This window comes from Propithecus coquereli, unplaced genomic scaffold (assembly GCF_000956105.1).
Source record: "Propithecus coquereli isolate 6110/MARCELLA unplaced genomic scaffold, Pcoq_1.0 Scaffold862, whole genome shotgun sequence".
Taxonomy (NCBI): Eukaryota; Metazoa; Chordata; class Mammalia; order Primates; family Indriidae; genus Propithecus; species Propithecus coquereli.
Window position 1 is genome coordinate 414,561 of NW_012154863.1, and position 21,561 is coordinate 436,121.

The 21,561-nt window shown below is 42.7% G+C and overlaps 1 protein-coding gene across 1 annotated transcript in view; it reads right to left on the minus strand.

Annotated features, from left to right (window-relative positions):
- POLN (polymerase (DNA directed) nu) overlaps window positions 1-21,561 on the minus strand; it is a 176,316-nt gene that overhangs the window by 90,403 nt on the left and 64,352 nt on the right. The window contains exons 10-14 of the mRNA XM_012664146.1: window positions 14,154-14,237; window positions 13,718-13,813; window positions 3,807-3,863; window positions 2,784-2,837; window positions 2,063-2,128 (exon numbers count right to left, since the gene is read on the minus strand). Coding sequence (XP_012519600.1) covers window positions 2,063-2,128; window positions 2,784-2,837; window positions 3,807-3,863; window positions 13,718-13,813; window positions 14,154-14,237 — 357 coding nt within the window. The remainder of the gene's footprint in view (window positions 1-2,062; window positions 2,129-2,783; window positions 2,838-3,806; window positions 3,864-13,717; window positions 13,814-14,153; window positions 14,238-21,561) is intronic.

The following is a 21,561-nucleotide window of genomic DNA, read 5'->3' on the forward strand; positions in this document are numbered from 1 at the left end:
AGTCTTCCCTGGGCCCAGCACACACACTCAGCTCACTGATGGCCCGTGGGCTGTCGGGTTTGCAGTGGTCAGCGTCACGCTCTTTGGTGCATATCTGTTTATTATGAAAATTTCCAAACACACAGAAAAGTGGGAAGGGAGGGAGGCCAGAACATTGGACCATCAGCTTGTCAATTTTAAGAAGGACTGAGGCCCAGAGAGGGTGTCCTCCCTGCCCAAAGCCACACAGCTCAGAGATCTAGCGCTTCCCCTAATACGGCAGATTTGGGCAAATTGGACCAGGAGGAAGACAGGGAAGGATTCACTTACTGTGTTTAAAAATTAAGAAAAAAAAAAAAAGGTGGTGGCTGAATGCACACATTATGGTACATCTACTCTTTCCAAAAATTTGATCGAAACAACAGAAAAATATGTAAAACCAGAGCACCACTGAAAACCTTGGAGGAGTGCTGCCTGCACACCAGGGCCATTAGAATTTCTGAAAGAGGATAAAGCACAGCAAGTGATTAAGTGGAAAGATAATGGAAAACAGGAATTTACAAGCCCATTTAGGCAAAAGCAAGGACCTTCACAAAATGTGAGCATTCCCAGCAGAATTCCTAAATAACCCCTAGATAAGAAGCAGCATGAACTAAGAGAAAGCCTACAGCAGATGTGGTTGGTTGAGAAATTATCCCAAGGGCAGTGTGAGGGCAGCACCTGCTTTCAGAGATCGGGTCAGTATTGGTATTGGTATCAGCATTAGTATTACTATTAGTATTAGCCAGATAACCCCTGAAGAGCTCTCTAGAGTGGGTGCAAGGCCCAAGAGACGATTGTGACCCAGAGCTGCCCGAATGCACCCATGAGGCCACATCCCTGTGCAAACCTGCACAATCCCAACCCAGTTCCCCTCCTCATGGTCACCCAAGGCAGGCCCAGTAGGTGCCCCTTCTGCCTGTGTGCACTAGATGTACCATATATGCAAATGCCCAGATGAAGGCCTGACTATTCATGGAGGGAACTCATGGGACAGACAGAAATGTTACCAAGGGGAGGGAAAGACTCACCTTTCCTTATTCTGTAAACTCCCATATACTTGTATTTCTTTATCATGAATCTATATTCTTATTTATACACATAATATAATATATATTTAAATAACTCACATATTTAATTCCTATCTTTAAATATAGATTCAGATCAATATTTATTGATGTATAATTATAACAAGAGATGTTAAAATAAAAAAGCATAATATAAAACAGCATGGGTTTATTTTTGTAGAAAAAATTATATTTTATGAATACATATGCTTAGGAAAAAGTATAGAAAGATAAACACCAAGAGGTCAACCACAGTTAATTCTGCACAGTGGAATAACAGATGACTTTTAGCCTAGCTCACACCAACCTCAAACTCCTGGGCTCAAGTGATCCTCCTGCCTTAGCCTCCCGAGTAGCTGGGACTACAGGCGTGAGCCACCATGCCTGGCTAATTTTTTGTTTCTATTTTTAGTTGACTGGCTAATTTTTTTTTCTATTTTTAGTAAAGACGGGGTCTCACTCTTGCTCAGGCTGGTCTCGAACTCCTGACCTCAAGTGATCCTCCCGCCTCGGCCTCCCAGAGTGCCAGGATTACAGGCGTGAGCCACTGCACCCAGCACAAATAGTCTTCAACGACAACCAAAAAATGGAGTTGGTCATCACAGCACCAGATATGTCAACATATTTCTGGAAATCAGAAGCCAGCCATCTAGTACAAATATGAAAAGGAATATAGGGGGGCAGTAGTGGGTCCCTTCTGCCCTCAGCACTAGAGTGAGTAGGTTTCAGGGTGTGAAGAATCCCATCTCACTAACTCAGCATTTCATGAGGAGAGGAAACTGTCTTGTTCCCCTGTTGTGTTCCCAGAACAGGAGGTGCTAAATAAAAGTTCGTGAAATGAATAAGCAGAATAAGACACACTTTATCGGTATGAGGTCTGCTCTTGGAAACAGTGCACAAACACATATTGGGGCAAAACTTTAATAGCGAGGCATGGAAACTGGAGTTTAACAAAGAGAGTTGTTTAAACAACTTACAGGATGCTTGGCTGAAAGTCTTCCAGTCACAGTTCCAGTTTGATTCCATGTAGAGGAGATGGAGCCCTTTATCAGTTAAGAAGAATCAGGTTAGACTCAAGCAATGCTGTGTGAAGTCAAGAACATGGCAGACCCTTCACCTACAACATAGAACACTCGCTGGCCCTAAACTCCTAACCCTGAAATGTCCTTGGAGCCACAAAATTCCTGATATGTGATCAGGGAGGCGCAAAGAAGGAAGTTTCCCTCTAACCCACGTAAGAGCTGCTCTAGGACACGTGGGTCTTCATGTCACTCAGAAGTCCTGTGCACAGGGAGAGGATGGCCAATGTGCTAAGGGGGACTTGGCATGGACTCAAGGTGGGGCTGTATGTCACAGACAGGTTGTCATGTGCTGTGTGGCCTCAAACAAGTTACAGAACCTCTCTGGCTGCAGTCTCCTCTTGTATGAACTAAAACAGTAACATCTACCTCAAATGATTCCAGAAAAGAGATGCAATAATAGATATGAAAATAGGAGGTCAGCTATAGGGCTTCCACATAAACAGAAGATTTTAAAGTATAAAGCCAACCTATGCTGTAAGAAGACCTGAATAATAACAAAATCATGGTTTATAGTTTTAAGAATATTAGATTATTTCATCATTTACTAAAATTACACAAGTTCTATATGTGTCTGAACTTATGCATAAACCAAATATCTTTTTAAAATTTCAGTTACCTTTTTCATGCAAGCCAGTAATCCATCTACATAGGTTGACTTGATCTTGTGGACCTAAGTTACAGACACAAGAACAATCATTTTCTTTGTTGAAGTGTTTAAATACGTACAACGTCAGAGCAGTGTTTCACAGAGTGCTGGGCATGTGCTGCTGTGCCACCTCAGATGACTCTGGAGGCCCTGAAATGACCTTAGGTGGTATCAGGATTATATAACACTGACCCACAGAGAAAGATTTTGCCCTACCCTTTAAAAATAAACCTATTATTCTGGAATAATTCTAGATTTACAGAAAAGTTGCAAAGATACATAGATAAGTGGACGCCCTGACCCCTGTGCCCTGTGGTGGCCCTGTTTTAGTTCTCCCGCAATCCTTACATTGCTTCTGGGAGAAAGGGCTGGTTTGGTGCCTGTGCGTCCCCTCACCACTGCCAGGTCCTCACAAAGACAGCAGGCCACAGGCAGCAAGTAACAGTACCCATAGTATGGGTGGTGGCAAAGTTATGAACATGGTTCACAAACAACAGAGAACTTCTGAAGTACATTTTCTCTGTACAAACAGAGAAAAGGTGAGTAACTTGAAGAGGAATGGGGCAAATCATTAAATCCCTGGTAAATGTTAATGCAAGATGACAAAACATTGCTGCGGAACAATCTCGCCAGGCCTAGAAGCCATGGGAAGGGGGGTGGCTTTTGTGGGAGGCTTCTAAATACCGAACTGATGGACATCTCATTCACATTAAAGTCACACAATAATGACACTGGATATTTCCATCCAAATTTTCATTAATCTTCTTCCATTTATGACTTCTTGGATTCACAACGCTGAGCGGGCCTGATTGCAGACGTGAGTAAAATCACGCCAGGGAGCAAGTAAGCAGTGCTAATACAAGTTCAACTTGACAAACTATATTCCCTAGAGAACACTGTTAGGGCAACTTCAGCCCTTATGGATTCCTGTTAAGACACAGGGCCATGTGGTTCCCTTCATCACCAGCTAACTTACAAAAAAAATTAACTTACCCGCCTGTATTCCAAAATTATCTTGGGTAATGGATGAAGGTCTTGCAAAGCATTTAACTAAAAAATGAAAATATCACCAATGTAATTCCTTCATTTTATTTTAACATTTTATACACTTATTTTCAGCCGGAGAAAATCCTAGTAATAAATGGTCTAATTGAGCTATTTTCTACAACAAAGATTTATAATAAACTCAGTTTATCATGTGTTTTAATCTAACCCCTTACAAAAATCATTCTGTTGTCCATATAGGAGCTAAAAGCACTTCACACAAACTTGGAAATAAAATCCCTCTGAGATTTAAATTAGTGAAATCTAAATCCAGGATATGTAAAATGCCACATAGGGGAGTAAGCTACAAAGATGCCTACAAACATGTAACTCCATAATTTAGGAACACCCACATCTGAATCACAGTTACCTAGGCACAATCTCAGAGAGATACGAAGTTTTGTGTTTTTTTTTTTTTTCTTTTTTAGAGACAGGACCTTGCTCGGTTGCCCAGGCTGGAGTACAGTGGCATGATCATAGCTCACTTCAGCCCTGAACTCCTGGGCTCAAGTGATCCTCCCACCTCAGCCTCCCAAGTGTTAATAGCTGGGACTACAGGCACATGCCACCATGCCTGGCTAATTTTTAAAAATATTTTTTTGTAGAGACAGGGTCTCGCTATGTTGCCCAGGCTGGTCTCTAACTCCTGGCCTCAAGGGATCCCGCCTCAGCCTCCCAAAGTGCATGAGCCACTGTGCCTGGCCATGAGTTTTTAAATTAACTTTAAAAATCAAAATATAACATACATACAGGAAAGTGCAAGATAATAAGAAGACAGCTTGTTGAATTATGACAAACTGAACACACTTGGGGCCACAAAATTCCTGATACGTGATCAGGGAGACGCAAAGAAGGAAGTTTCCCTCTAACCCACATAAGAGCTGCACTAGGACACGTAGGTCTTCATGCCACTCAGAAGTCCCGTGCACAGGGACAGGGCCCACATCAAGAAATGGAACATTGCAGTTTGCCCAGTAGGTACCTGCTCCTTCCCCAGAGCTAACTACCACTCTGACCTCTACCACCACAGGCTACTTTTTCCTGCCTTTGGACTTCATATCAATGGAATAGGACAGGTATTCTGGTATGGCTTCTTTTGTTCAATATTATGGTTTTAAGGTCCATCTATGTTGTATAAAGCAGTATTTCATTTATTTGTACTGCTGTATAATATTCAACTGTATGAATGTGAGACAATTATTTGCCCATTCCACCCTTGATGGATACCTGGGTTTTCTTCCACTTTGAGGCTACTATGAATAATGCTGCTATGAACATTCTGGTACATAGTTTTAGTTAACGTATGTCCAGAGTTCTGCTGAATATATACATGAAGAGCTGTGAAATTGCTGGGTCAATTTTAGCAGAGATACTGCCAGTTCTTCAAAGTAAACATACCTGTTTATACCCCCATCAGCAAAGTATGACAGTTCTAGTTGACCCAGATCTTTGTCATGTTATCGTTGGTCTTAATTTTAGCTATTCTGATAAAAGAGAAGTGATATCTCACTGGAGTTTTAATTTGTATTTCCCCAATGACTAATAAAGTGGGACACTATCCATATTTATTTACTATTGTATATGTTCTTAAACCCTGTTCATGTTTTTTGCTTATTTGAAAAATTGGTTTGTATGTCTTTTTCTTCTTGATGTAGTAATTTGTTATTCTGGACAGGGTTTTCTTGGTCAGTTATATTTACTGGAAATATCTTCTCCCCTCCTGTGGGCTTGCTTTTTCTCTTGTTTAATGGTGTCTTTTCATGGAGAGTCTTAATTTTACTGTTGTCCAATTTATCAATCTTTTCCCTTACGGTTGATGCATTTTGTATCCTGTTTATGAATGTTTGCCTACCTCAAGGTCTTGAGAATATTCTCTTATGGTACCTTCTCTATTCTTTACTGTTTTGTTTTTATATTTAGATGTACAATTCACTTGGGTTTACATTGTATACAGTGTGAAACAGGGTCAAGCCACACTGGCCCAGTACCACTTAGATAACAGTTTTCTTCAACACTTCACAGCGCTGCCCTGTCAGAAACCATGGGTTTCACATATACTTGTGGAGGTCTCTTTGTGGATTTTATATCTTGGTCCACTGGTCTATTTGTTTATCCTTGACTCAACACCAAATGGTATTACTTAATTAATTCCTGGTAATTCCTATTGCTTTATACTTAGTCTTGATATCTAACAGACAAAACCCTCAAATAGTGCTCTTTTCTCCCCAAGATTATCTTGGCTCCTCTTAATTTTTTGCATTTCAATATAAATCTGGGAATCAGTTTATCAATTTCTACCCAAAAAACTCCTGCCAGGGTTTTAATTAGGATTATTTAGAATCTATAAACCAACTTGGGGGAGAACTGTTATATGATTTTAACGTTATACTATAAACCACTAAATCTTATCACTCCCTATTTGAATAAAGACTGAGAACACAAGAGTCATGACCAGCCATAAAATCATCAATGGAGAGGTATCTTGCCTCGGTACAATCCACGTTTGCAGTTTGCTTGGCGGAGGTATCCAAAGGATGAAAACACACGAAAATACTTAGCCAAGAAAACCGCTCAAGATCATCTAACTCTCCTTATCTCTATACTTCACTTGCAAAATAACTTTCTAAACAACAGTCTAGGAGTATATCTTGACTCAAGCAGCCTAAGAACACTTGGAAAGAATTAGGTGTTTGACCACACAAGGCTGGGGTCAGAGGCAGGGCACTGTCAGCTGTGCAGCTCTGCACGCTCACCCTGTGCTCGGTGCTGGCTCCTGACACCACATTTTTCTGACCTCCCTTCTCACTTTGGCCACTCCACAGTCTCTCACTGCTGCCTCCTTTCTCTCTAACCTCTAAATGTCAGTTTCTCAGAGTTCAAATCTGTGGGTATCAATGCTGCCTGCATATCAGAATCAGTGGGGAAGGGGGCTTCAAAAAACAGGCCCATGACTAGGCCACTCAGGCTATTCTAACTTAGTGGACCAGCTGTGGCCCTGGACATCAGTGTGTTCCAAATCACCAGCCAGGGCAGAGGACCACTATCCCAGGGAGACTTTAATAAAAACCAGCTGACAGTTTCCAAGTGTGTATCTCTAGCACAGGACTTGTCCTGAGCTCTGTCCAGATCCAGCTGCCTATGTGACATGGCACGTCAACGTCTCATGTGCATTTCTGTCTTGATGTGTCAAAACTGAACACTTGAAACACCACCCCCCCAATAAACCATTCCTCTCCTAGCTTTCCCTGAGCAGTGGCCATATCTATTTGCCCAGGTGCATAACTCAGAGATTCAGAACTACCCCACATCCTGACTTTTGCTCACACTCACATATCAGAAGGTCCTTTTTCTCTTCTAAAAATGCTTTGAAAATCCATCTGCTCCATCTTCACTGCTATCACCTGGACTCCTGTGAAAGCCTATTAATAAGTCTCCTCCATTCTCCAACCAGCTACAAGAGTGATCTTTTAAAAACATGCTTCCCCACTGCTAAATATGACTGGCTTAAAAAAAATTTTAAAAACCCAACATACATAACATCTATTAGAATGGTGAAAATCCAGAACACTGACAACACCAAATGCTAGCGAGGGTGTGGCGCAATAGGAACTCTCATTCATTGCTGGTGGGAATGCAAAATGGTACAGCCACTTTGGAAGATGGTTTGGCGGTTTCTTTCAAATTAAAGTCTTACCATATGATCCAGCAATCATGCTCCTTGGTATTTTACCCAAATGAGTTGAAAATTTATGTCCACACAAAAACCAGCACATGGATATTTATAGTTGCTTTATTCATAACTGCCAAAACTTGGAAGCAACCAATTATGTTCTTTAGTAGGTGAATGGATAAATACCCATATAATGAAATATTAGCACTAAAAAGAAATGAGCTATTAACTCATGAAAATACATAGAAGAAACGTAAGTGCTGCAGTCCTCAACCCCTGGGCAGTGGTCCAGTACCAATCTGTGGCCTGTTAGGAAACAGGCTGCGCATCACTGCCTGAGCTCCGTATCTCTCCCCATGGACCCCCCAGCCCCCATCCCTAGTCCATGGAAAAATTGTCTTCTGTGAAACCGGTCCCTGGTGCCAAAAAGGTTGGGGACTGCTGCATAAATACATATCGCTAAGTGAAAGAAGCAATATGAAAAGGCTACATACTGTATGATTCCAACTTTATGACATTCTGGAAAAGGCAAAACTATGGAGACAGTAAAAAGATGAGTGGTTGCCAGGGGTTGGGGAGAGGGAAAGACAAACAGGCAGAGAACAGAGGATTTTCAGAGAAGTGAAACCACTCTGTATGATACTGTAATAACAGATACATGTCATTATACATTTGCCCAAACCCACAGAATGTATAGTACCAAGAGTAAACCCTACCTACATACAAGAGTTACATACCTATGGTCTTTGTGTGATCATGATGTATCAATAGATGTTCATCAGTTGTAACAAAGGTACCACTCTGTGAGGGATGTTGAATGGTAGAGATTGTGCATGTATGGGGACAGGGTGTATATGAGAACTCTCTGTACTTTCTGCTCCATTTTGCTGTTAACCTAAAACTGTTCTGAAAAATAAAGTTATTTTTAAAAACCCTAAGAACATAGCATAGTTGCTACCTTATTTAAACTGTTCCAAGGCTACCCATATTACTAAAAGTCTACATTCCTCACCACAGCCTGCAAAGCACAGCATGGTCATGTTCTTGTCTACCTCTCAACCCCATCCCCCCTGTTCTCCTGTCAGTCACAAGCTCCGGCCTCAGCCTCCTGAGCAGCCTGAGCCCTTTCCTATGGCAAGGCCTTGTTCCCGCTCTGTGCATGGGTAGTTCCTTATCGTCAAGATTCAGCTTATACATCATTCTTCATAGTTCTTTCTGGGACACTCAATCTAAACTGTGTCACTCTCCCTGTTATTCATTTTAATGCATTTTTTTTTCTTTTAAGAGATGGGGTCTCGCTCTATCATCCAGGCTGGAATGCAGTGGTGCAATCAAAGCTTACTGTAACCTTGAAATCCTGAGCTCAAGTGATCCTCCTGCCTCAGCCTCCCAAACAGCTGGGACTACAGGTGCTCAACACCATGCCTGGCTTCACTTTAACAATGCAGTCCCCAGCCCCCGTGCTGTGGACTGGTACTGGTCTGCAGCCTGTTAGGGATGGGGCTGCAGAGCTCCGCCCACTCCCCATTTCTGGAAAAAGTGTCTTCCATGAAACTTAGGAACAGGGAGGGGGTGGGGGGTGCACAGCAGGAGGTGAGCAGTGGGTGAGTGAGCGAAGCTTCATCTGTGTTTAGAGCCCCTCCCCACCCCATCACGCACATCACCACCTGACCTCTGCCTCCCTGCTATCCCCCATCCTCATGCATGGAACAATTGTCTTCCATGAAACCGGTCCCTGATGCCAAAAATGTTGCAGACCACTGCACAGATCTTATCCTGCTGGATACATATGTTCCTTTGATGGTGAATTTTAGGTGTCAACTTGACTGGATTAAGGGATACCTAGATAGTGGGTAAAGAATTATTTCTGGGTGTGTCTGGGAGGGTATTTCCGAAGGGCGTTGGTGTGTGAGTCAGTGGATTGAGCAGGGAAAGACCTGCCCTGAATGTGAACAGGAACAATTCAATCAGCTGGGGGCCCAGATGGAACAAAAAGGCAAAATCTCTGTCTCTTCTGGAGTGGAGATACTCTTCTCCTCCTGCCCTTGGGCATCGGAACTCCAGGCTCTCTAGCCATTGGACTCTGGGACTTGCAATAGCAGCCCCTCAGGCGCTCAGGCCTTTGGCCTCGTACCAAGAGTTACGCCATCAGCTTCCCTGGTTCTGAGGCTTTCAGACTTGGACTGAGCCATGCCACCAGCTTCCCTGGGTCTTCAGCTTGCAGATGGCATATCATAGGACTTCTCAGCTTCCATGACCACATAAGCCAATTTCCCTTAAAAATACCTTCTCATATATCTATCTATGTCTGTATCTACACATACCCTATTGGTTCTCTCTCTCTGGAGAACCCTGACTAATATAGTTTCTTACTGGAATGATATTTTATGATGACAAAGACCTTTTCCTCACCAAATGATAAACAAACAGCTTGCATGGATCCAGGGCCACAATAAATGTTTGCTGAACAAAACAGGGACGACATCTGTCCTGCTCATGGCTGTATGCCAAAGCTAGCAGCATGCATGACATATACTGGACACCTGGCAGAAGGGGTCAGTACACGTGTATGACTCAGTTAAGTCAAGGGGTCTGAGAGGCTTCCTATAATCCAACAATCCTGACTCCTAGGCTGGGCCACCTCCCAGTATTACCTTCCCGTATGATGTTCTGAGAATATGTGACTTCACTGAGGAAAAAAACATCAAAGCCTCCTTCAGTTTGTTGTTAAGGAGGGACCCTTGTTCCCCACTCCCCATGTGTCTTCTGAGGAGAGGGAAGACCTACTGCTCCTCAGCAGGAGGGGAAAGGAACCCTTCCGCTTGGTGCCACAGGTCTCCAGAACACCACCCTGCACAGATGTGAGGAGACACATGCTCTTCAGCCCACATGAGGCATCTATGAATCCTGACGGTGAGTGTCAAAGAACTGACATTGCACAGATCATGTTCTCTAACTATGGTGCATTTAATTTAGAAATCAGTAACAAAAAATTTTGGAATTTTAAGACAACTTCTCAACAGCTCAATGGTTGAAGAATCATACTAGAAATGAGTAAATATGTAGGATTAAACAACGAGAAAAAAAATAGCACGTATCAAAACTTGAGGGAGTCATTTGAGATTTACTGAGCATCCATGCCCCAGGCATTGTACTAAGCACTGCTAGAGCTAGAGCTACAGCTAGTCAGTGAGCTGAACAGTAACACATCCACATGTGATGCCCAGACACAGGCTCAGTAGCCCAGGATAAGGCCATGGAGGAACAGGGGCAGGGAGGCAGGGACAGGCCCTAGGGCAGGAGGAGCTTCAATACTCACCATAGCCTCTGGGAAGGAGACAGGGAGGAGAGAGGGAAGTTGTGAGAATGAGTCTTAATTCTGAATTTGGAACCAATAGCAAGTATTACCTAGTATAAGTTAATCTTTATATGCACAGAATGAAAAGCATGACTTGTTCAGTTAAATAACAGAATGACGACCTGGTACGGTGGCTCATGCCTATAATCCTAACACTCTGGGAGGCCAAGGCGGGAGGGCTACTTGAGGCCAGGAGTTTGAGACCAGCCTGGGCAATAGCGAGACCCGTTTCTACAAAAAAAAAAAAAAAAAAATTAGCCAGGCGTGGTGGCATGTGCCTATAGTCCCAGCTGCTGGGGTGGCTGAGGCAGGAGGATCAATGGAACCCAGGAGTTTGAGGTTGCTGGGAGCTATGATGATGCCACTGTACTCCAACCTGGGCAAGAGTGAGACCTTGTCTCAATAAATAAATAAGAGTGTGAGGTTAATATGATTTATGTCAATCATGTTCTTGTGGGAAAAAAATCAGTCTCTTCATTAAAGTCACTGTCTTAACTCTGCCTACAAGAGAACATATCAACACCAGAAGAGAGTTATATTTCCTTTCTTACATTACTGGTTGTCTGGAGAGTGAAAGGAGCTCCAAAGGGAAGGGTAACAGTGCCAGCTGGTGCCAGGACAGAAAATGAACCAGCTGGGGCAACGCATGGCTCTCCCAGGCAGTACTCACTGCTGGAGCTTAGGGGTGTGCTGCCCACATCTGCTGTGTGGTGCTGAGATCCAAGCCAGAGTCTATGCAGCAAGATGGGGTGCAGCTCCCAGGAGCCACCTGCTGTCCCAGTGCTCAGTGAACAAACCACAGACATTTCAGTTCAGCCCACCAGGGGCTAGTTTTAGGCCATTTTGGTTCTGGGAACCAACTGAAGACTCTGATCCATGCAACCTGCATTCTAGTGGAATAAGCAAACAAACACCTAAGATAACTTTAAGGAGTGGTAAGCGGTGTGCAGAAAATAAATCAAGGTGAAGAAACAGGGAGTAACCGAGGGCTTTACTGTAGTATGGGTGACCAGAGAAGGTCTGAAAACAATATTTTTGTGTATTTTTTTTTGTCTTTTTTTGGCTTCTTGTCTTTTGAGATGGGGTCTCACTGTGCTCAGGCTGGTGTCGAACCCCTGAGCTGCAGCTATCCTCCCGTCTCGGCCTCCCAGAAAGCTAGGATTATAGGCGTGAGCCATCACGCCTGGCCTGAAAACAATATTTAAGCTGATAATCAGAAGCCAGTGTGCAAAATCTGCAGCAAGAGTCTGAGGACTGAGGGAAGAGCTTGTGCAGAGAGCCATGGGCAGCAAATGTGCTCAGCGGGTGCTGGGAGGAGAGAGGGGAGCGGCAGGGGCCAAGGAAAGGGCAGAGCCAGACCCACAGTCCGGGGACACACCCTTGACCTGGGATTTGCTTCTACGTGTGGTGGGAAGCCACTGGAAGTTTTAGTCAAGGAGTAAGATGATTTTTCTAATGCTTTTGAAAGATGGCTCTGCTGGGATGTGGGGAATGACCAGCAGGGGTGAGAGTGGCTGGAGGAAGCAAAGTGAAAGGTGACCACAGTGGAGGCAGTGGGGATGGGGGAAGGAGGCGACTCAAGGTGCACTCGAGGGGTAAGACTTGCTGTGGGTGAGGTGGAAAGAAAGTCAAAGAAGACTCACAGGTTTTTGGATGGAGTGGCCAACACTTACTGGTTTTTTGAGAGCTTTTATGTCAGGCACAGACCTAAATATTATCACACACTCACTGAATCCTCACAAGATTCCAAGAGGGAAAGTACTACTGTCATCTTTCTTTTACAGATCAGGAAATAGACACAGAGCAGTCAAGTGATGAGAATGGTGGCTGACCCCACTGGCCCTGCTCTCACCCACTACTCTGCACGGGCTTCCTGGCATCTGGGGAAGGATGGGGCCCTCCACTAGATGAAGATGACTCGAAGAAAGACAGGATTTAGAAGAAGGTGGTTTCGAGTTCCTTCAGTGGAACATCCTCTGAAGGAGTCCATTCTTCACTCAAAAACTGCCCACTGGACCACTGAGGGCCACATGTGGGCACAGCCAGTGAGCTCCATGAGGGCCTATACTCTAGGCATCCTCACAGAGTGGAGATGAACAGAGAGAGTGCAGTACGGGACAAGCAATATGACCAGAAAAGTCTTAGAAGGAAACCTTCCTCTGCTGCAAAGTCAAAAGCCAGACAGAACACAGAAAGTACAAACTGGAACCTCAAAAGCTGGTTCCCACTGAAATAACCAATATTCACAATAACAAAAATTCACTTATTTACAGACCTTCACTCTATATCCTTTCAGTAAAATTACTTTCTGACTTCTGAATATCTATTTATATTCTACCATTGTAATAGAGCAGAATCTCACTACTCTTGTCTTTTTGTTCTTGTTGTTTTTTGTATTTCTTTTTGTACTTTGGATCATTTACATCAAACTCCTGTCTGTCTAAAGATGTATTCCTCTCAAGAGAAGGGTAGGTAAAATTCCCCAAAATAAATTCGGGGAAAGGAGAAGACTGATGACCCATTTCCAGTCTCTTTCATGGACAAGAAACAAAGAGGTTGTGACAGATTGTCAATAATTTGGTTTTAAGAACAAAACTCCCCCAAATTATCCTTTGCAGGAAGTCAAGCCAATTAATTGCTTCTATAAAAGTATACTGTCTGCCTCTTACTTCTTGGTCCAGAACTAGGAGAGCAGCCTTGGGGTGAGGAGCCCCTCCTCTACAGTGGCTGCTGCCCTCCGAGGGAAGCTCAGGGTGGGTCTGAAAGTCAGCTCACATGTGGTGTAGACATGCTATCATTCCAAAAAGAAAAAGGACAACTTTATAACCTTACCACAGCTTCTGATGTGGATGGGTATTTCTGTAGCCTCATTTTGGGAAGACTCTTTCTTGGATTCAGCAGGTGCAGCTTTAACTTGCCAAAAAGGATCTTCAACAAAGCAATTTACACATGTTGAGAGAGTTGCGCATTTGAGAGAAATGGAACATTACTATCACAGAGTTAAAGCCACCAGCCAGAGAAGACACATCCATGCTATCTGTACACCCAAACAGATATTACAAAATGCTTAAAATTTTGACTTAGTACTTGTCTTAGATTTAAAGGCTTTGAAGTAATGAACCTCAATGTGTTCATTATGTGTTAGAGAACACGAACAGCTTATATACTTTTCAGATAGTCAACATAATATTTATAAATTCAGAATTAATCTCCCTTTAACTCCTAAATAAAAAATATATTTTATGAAAGGATCAAAATTTAGCTTTACCTCTCGAAGCTGATTATTACTCCTTATAAGAAACTGTTCTCCTGCAGCAAAATGGGCTTCTTGCTCTAATTCCTTGAGATGAGCCTGAAAATGTGATAAACACAATTAATCTCATTAATAGTTTTCAAAATTTAAAATTATTTAATTAGTCCAAACAACTCTCAACAAAAGCTCTTAATAGAATAAAAAATAATCTATAATTTACCAAAATGGACATTAAAAATACATATTTTGACTCATGGTGGAATACTCACGCTCATAGAATCACCCTTTCCCAAACCTAAGAAAAGAAGCTAAAAGAAGTAAAAATAATAATGCATCAAAATGAGGGAGGGAAAGAATGAATTCTCCAGCATTAGGATGAGAAAAGGGACCCAGCATCACATAAAACAACACGGAGAGGTAGAAGGTATAGGTAACAAGCTCATATCCAGAATATGTCAAGATGTCCTATAAATCAGTAAGAAAAAATACAAAAATGGGTAAAAGACTTGAGCAGAACCTTTACAAAAAAGAAACTCCTAATAGCTAATAATGATATGAAAAGCTATTCAACCTCATTAGTGTGAAACAAAATGTGATATACAAAATGATGTTTCTCTGGTTCAGAGCTCTAAAATGGAGTCTGGAAGCCATTCTAAGGAGGACTGCCTCCACCCTCCACGATTTGCAACTTTACTAAAACAAAACAAAAAAAACAACAGGAACTTGCCTTGAACCTTTGAACTGGTCCAAACTACAATGACCATAACATCATGGTAAACATCTGAATTTTGTCAGTGCTGCAACTCCTGAACAGCAACAACCAATGAACTATGGACTCAGGTACTAAGCCAGCTGCCTCCACCAATTACAATTCTTTCAAAAACCCTTAACTTTCTTTAAAAAACCCCTACTCCCATTCTTCTCTTTGGAACATACTGGGCCATTAGCTGAATCTGTGTCTCCCAAATTGCAATTCCTAAAACCCCAATAATACCTTGTCTTATTGTTTTGCAGTCTGATCTTTGGCCTCTTCCTAGTTGACATTAAATGGTATCAAAAGTGGGATATGAAGCAACTCTCCTCCTCTGCATTCTGGGGCTGCTATAGATTCAAGCACGGTGACTACAAGAACCCCTTGTGTCCCACTGCTTCCCTGATGACCCCAGACCCTGTTGGGGAGTCCTCTCATTTCCCTGAACCTCCTGTCTTGGTTGAGGTTCGGGTCTTTATTGGGTGTCCTTTGTTACTAGCTGTCAACAAAGGGATTTTTTCCTTTTTGGTGAATACTTATGGAGACTTCTCCTTCTTAAGTATAGGTACTGATTCATTCCCTTCTGGAGCCTCTGCTGGTTTTTTGTATAAAAATTACAGTCCTTTATCTTGTAAATTTCTTTCTCGATGGACTGATATCACTGAAAATGATTTTAAATTACAATGGCCAACTTGGGGATCTTTTGATGTACCAAAACTTGTTTTCCTCCACAGACAATTAGAAGGGCAAAAAGGAAAGATTAAATAGCCTGAGTGGGATGTATACTTTAATTTGGTATCTTCAGGCATCTAAAAGACTCCAGGAATCTAAACTAGTGTCTTTAAGAGATACAATGCCAAAATAGATCAAAGACTCTAAATTACAAAAAAACTTAGAAGCTCCTAAAACAAAACAAATCTGAAACCAAGCATGCCTCTATTTATTTGTCTTTGTCCTGTGTTGCCTCCCCCTCCTATCCTTACCTCTCCCATCTTACTGTCACCCTCTGTACCCTCTTGCTTATATGGTAAAAACTTATCCTAAACATGGAAAATTACCTCCTGGGCTTTCCATGAAGAGGCTTATAGGATTGCATTGCTACTGGAATAAGTACACCACTGGAAATTCTAATCATCAGTGGTCAAAAAATGGATCCTTTAAATGAGGAAACTCCTATATTTGAAAAATATTTTAGAGATCTCTTATTCTAAACAATTGTCTTATTTGTATTTATGGGAGGATCAAATTTTTTAAAAAAATACAGAAATAGTGTCATGGCTAGCCTTAGAAATTCTCTTGACAAAATTAAAGAGCAAAAATCTGACCTAAAACAAAGTTAAAATCCTTTGTATGCTCAAACTGCCTGCTTTGGATTCCTTGTGGGATTTACCAAAAAAAAAACAGGTACTCCACCCTGGGTCTAGTGGTTAGGATTCGACACTTTCACTGCTTTGGTCCAGGTTTGGTTCTTGGTCAGGGAACCAGTCCCCTTGCAGATGTAAGTCCTTTAACTCAGGAGAAGAAATTTGTGACCCTTGGCTTTTTCGGGTTTCTGTGTTTCTCATGGAGTCCCAAGAGTCGTAGACAGATTCCTCTCAGGTCTAAACCTCTCCTTTCTTTTGCGCTGAGTTTCCTGATCTCTCCAGCTGTTGGGGATATGAAGGGTTACTTTGTACTGTGGGAGAAAACTTGACCTTTGTGTGTTCAATGGCTGGTGGGTCACTAGTGAGGGCTGCAGCTTTAGAAGTGGCTGGCAGTGAATGGTTTTTACTGCAGGTGGGCTCCTTGTTTCTTTGTGTGTTTAGATAGGAAAAATGAGGGTTTGACACTTGCAGGCTTTGGGAACACTCATTACTAAGGAATAAGACCCCCGTGGGCGATGGGCTGATAACAGAGTGGGCTGATGGGTGCTAGGTTTCCCATCAGCCTCAGGGGAATGTCCCTGTAGGAGGGTGCACTGTGGAAGGGTTGCACGGCTCAGTCCCTTGGTATTTCCCTCTTTTTAGGGACTTGGGATTAAGTGTGAGAAATGGGATCCATGATTTCTGGGGATCTAGATGCTCTGATTTTCACAATTGTTAAGTATTAGGCCCTGGAAACTACAAATGCTATTTTGGCCCTATTCATTAATGGGCTCTGCCCTGAAATCAGTGGTCTAGTTGGAAAATGAAGACTAAATTAGAAGTCACCTATCTAACTATATTGGTCTCCAAAATAAGAATTTCTGGCATTCAGCTGGTTATTTTGAAAATATTTTTGAATTTTCTCTAGGATCATCTGTATGCTTCCTTGTAAAATCCTATAGTTTTGCATTACCTTGGCATCCATTTTTAATCTTCCTATAAGTAACACACCCAAATCCTTCTTTAAAAAACTTAAACTCTTTCTCTGTGCTTTGAGATATAAATTTGCTACCCTGTTTTCTCTAAAACTTGGTAAGAGCTTTGGCCATGTGGGACAGATAACATTTAACTTGCTCCATTTACAGAGGCACAATTTAATCCAACTGTCCCCTTAAATTAGTGAGTTTTAGTGGTCTCATGGCTAAAATTTTAAAATCAAAGCTATTATACCTTTGTGTTTGTCTGTATTTTTATGTATACATAAAAATCTATGTATACATGTCTACATAGTACCAAATTGACTTATAGATAAATGAGTGTTCATAAATTAAATAACTAGTCCAAATGCTTTCAAATTTATGTGACTTTAGTAATCTTTGGTAAATAAATACAATTTTAAAATTATTGGTAAAGTAAAATAGAAGTGTCTTCAAAATTTTAGGCATTTTTGCCTGAGGCTTCTAGTCAGACAAATATGTACTATCTCTGCTAGATGTTTTAAGGTCATAAAGCTGTTGTTTTTGTGATATTTTTAATACTTGCTTGATTTTTCTGTGAGCTAATACTGTGAAGGCTGGCTGCTGGGCTTTTCCAAAGCCTTGCACACATCTTACTGTGAGCTTATGTCTTTAGTTTTGAGCCTTTAGATTCTAGGAACTAGACAGGTGGCCATGGTGAGGGCTGAAGATATATGTATGTCCACAGTGACTAGACCAGCAGCTGTAGGGCATAGCCAAGCCCAGTACATCCTCCCTGGCCCAATTCAGCCTGCTGGCCATGCTGGGAGGGGTCAGATCCTCCAGGCATTGTCTTTACAACTCTGTCCTCTGTTCTGGGTTCTGCATCTGATACATAACAATTAAAATTCCATACTTCATAGGTTTTTCACTAGAAATTAGGGATACTAAGAGTTAAACCTATCGCTAAGATATATATAATTAAAACTACTAAGAGAAATAATTCTAAATGCAAAGTGTACAAGAAAAGTAGAATATGTGTTGGTAAGGAAGGTTATTTAAAAACATGAGGATGTGATTTTTGTTAAAGAAAAATTAATTTTGTTTAGATTAGACATTATTTAAAGGTTGCTTTACATTGAAGAAATAAAAAAATAATAATGGATAAAAGTGAATGGATATATAAAGTTAGGGAAAGAAAGAGAATGGGAAAAATCATAAGTTATAAAAGGTTTATGGAAATCTTGTGTGGTCAAGCTGAGATTAGATGGATTTGTTTATAAGGTTTTATTAAAATTAGCTTTAGTATTAATGATACAATGATGCAAAGGTAGAATTTGGTTTTCTTTTTTAAACAAGATTTTCGTGCAGTATTAATAAGAAATAGTAAAAGACTTGTTCACCTTTTGAGTAAATTACAAAAAAAAAAAAAAAAAAATGGGAGAGTTTGCCTCATGCTGTCTTTGTAAGTTCTGAATTTATATATCCCAAATTGCAAGTCCTAAGACCCCAATAACACCTTGTCTTACTGCTCTGCAGTCTGGTTTTTCACCTCTTCTTGGCTGACATTAGGAATCAGGAAAATAGCAACTAAACACATAACAAGACACCAGTATGTCCTCATCAAAATGTCTATAATTTAAAAGTCTGACACAGATGGCAGCTACCATCTTCTGGCTACTGTGGGGGGCTTGAGAACCAGTGTCCAGCTGGGCTGCAGGCTACGGCTGCTGAGCCAGACCCAGGGGCTTGTGGATTATCCCATCTTTGTGGAGTCTGTGGATGAATACCAGTTTGTGGAGCACCTGTTACCGCCACCAGCATCCCCAAACCCCCAAAGCATGAACATTATCCCACTCCTAGTGATTGGCAGCCTCCCAGAGACCCCTCCCGCCCCGCCACCAACCCACCCTGCCCTACTTTGTGTGGGATGCACAATATCCCTGTCTATACGGACATTGCACATGGTAGCCACCCAATGACTGTGATCTGGAAGGTGGAGGGGGACATCTGGGCTCTGCAGAAAGATGTAGAGGTTTTCTGAGCCCACTGCTGGGGAAGACACCTGTTACCAGCATCTCAAAGCCGGGCTCCTGGAGAAGGGCTTTTGAGGCCCAGGGCAGCCTGCATAACAGCGTCCCCACAGACTAGAGTCCAGGGAACCTTAGGAGGAGGGAGGTGGGTTTTGGAGCCCCTGGGACAGGGCTACAGAGATCAGGGCTAAGTGTGAGTGACTTCGGGGTCAGGCCTTGCTTGCCTAAAGGGGTAAACGGAACCCTATGCACAGGCATCAGCACTGGGGGAGAGCTACCTAACACTGGAGACCAACCAGGAATAGCCAAGCTAGTGGGGGTGGGTTAGCTGCTGTCCCTCCCCCACACTTTGGCCTGTTCCTGCATTAGGGCTCCTCGGGCTCAGCTCTTGGGCTGAGATTCTAGGGGTTACTGTCTGGTGAAAGCAGTACTGGTTACTCAGCTTGGACTCAAATTCTAGGGGTTATTGTCTGTTAAAAACATTATCCCAACCCAATTTAGGGGAGGGTAGCACTAGGCAGACCCATTGGGCAGATTTCTTCCTTGGCCCTCCAGGGCTCACTGCTGCAAACATTCCCGAGCCCTTGCTCTAGGCCAGACCTGGCTTGGTGTAGACTATGGAGAACACAGATTTCTCCGGCATGGGTCCTGGAGGTCTTAAGTTCCAAGTGCAGTGCTGAACATGGGTGCCCAGAGTGCTCAGGTCAGCCCCTGGGCTCTTTCTCTGACAGAGAAGTAGGAGGCTCATTCCATGGTCCCTGTTCCATTCCAGACCAGACTTGGGCCTGACAGGGTTTCCACCTCCCAGGTGTTAAGGGATTAGGTTCTGGCTGGCCTGACCACCAGCGAATGCCTAGGAGTTCCTTGCAGCCCAGCACAGGGCCATCCTCCCCAGCCTGCTGACCCGAAATCAAGGTGGCCTTTTGCCCCTGCCAGCCCATCCCATTGAACCAGCCTTCACATTTGCCCCATCCTTAGAGTCACAGAGAAAAGACCTGCATTCCCAACCCACCCCAGCATCAATCTGGCTACGACAGCTTTCAGATCTTGGTTCTCCTACTTGGTCTCTGACCTGAGGCACTATATTGAACTTCTCTGGGCTTCAGTTTTCCCATGTGTAAAATGGGCATATCTTCCTAATCAGTTCATGATCAACAGTGTCCCTGTGCTGGCTTACAGGAAACCCTCACTCCTGGAGATTCCAGGCCATTCTCAAGTCTACAGCCTCATCAAGGAAATGAAGCCCAACAAACTGATACTATGATATAAGCCCCACCAATCATTAATACAAGTTTTTATTTGGCCACATATATAATTTAAGCTGTTAAAATTTGTACAATAATTCCTAGCACTCTGGGAAGCTTAGGTGGGAGGATCACTTGAGGTCAGGAGTTTGAGACCAGCCCAAGCAAGAGTGAGAATCCATCTCTACTAAAAATAGAAAAATTAGCTAGGTATGGTGCTGTGCACCTGTAGTACCAGCTACTTGGGAGGCTGAGGCAGGAGGATTGCTTGAGCCCAGGAGTTTGAGGTTGCAGTGAGCTTATGATCATGCCACTGCCCTCTATCCTGGACAAGAGAGTGAAACCCTGTCTCAAAAAAAAAATTATACAATATTTACAAATTAAATAATCATCTGAAAAAATAAAATAAATAAAAATAAATAAAAAATAAAAGTCTGATGCAGCCAGCAGAGGAGAGGATGTGCAAGAACGGGAAGGACCCTGTGTGCATTCTGGTGGGTGAGACTCTGGAAAGCAATTCAGCGTTATTGAATAAAGCCGAGCAACACCTCCCTTGGGCCCCAGCAGGACCACTCCACCTCACACCCCACGGGAACAGGGGACACACTCAGGAGTGCAGTGTGGTTTGTAATGTCCACCACCAGGAAACCACCAGATGCCTGCCAGCAGTGGGACAGAGACATCGAAGGTGGCACAGTCCACAGGGGAAGACTCTATGGCACTGAGTGACACAGGGTGATGCAGATGGAGCTGAGGTGCGGAAAGTTGAGTGAAAGGCTGCACACAAGCCACTAATTTACTTACAGTTCAAATGCAAAGCTAAACCACATTGTTTAGGCATTGAAGTGGAAAAGCTATAAAGGAAATGGCTGAAGTCAGGCTGAAATGGCTACGAAGTCAGGATGGTGGTTACTTTTGGCAGCAGGAAGTGGGTTCTGTCAGGGAAAGCACACCGGGCTTCTGGAAATTTCATGCTTTTCACCTCTTCTTGGTTGACATTAGCAATCAGGAAAATAGAAACTAAACACATAACAAGACACCACATGTCCTCACCAAAATGTCTATAATTTAAAAGTCTGACACAGATGGCAGCTAC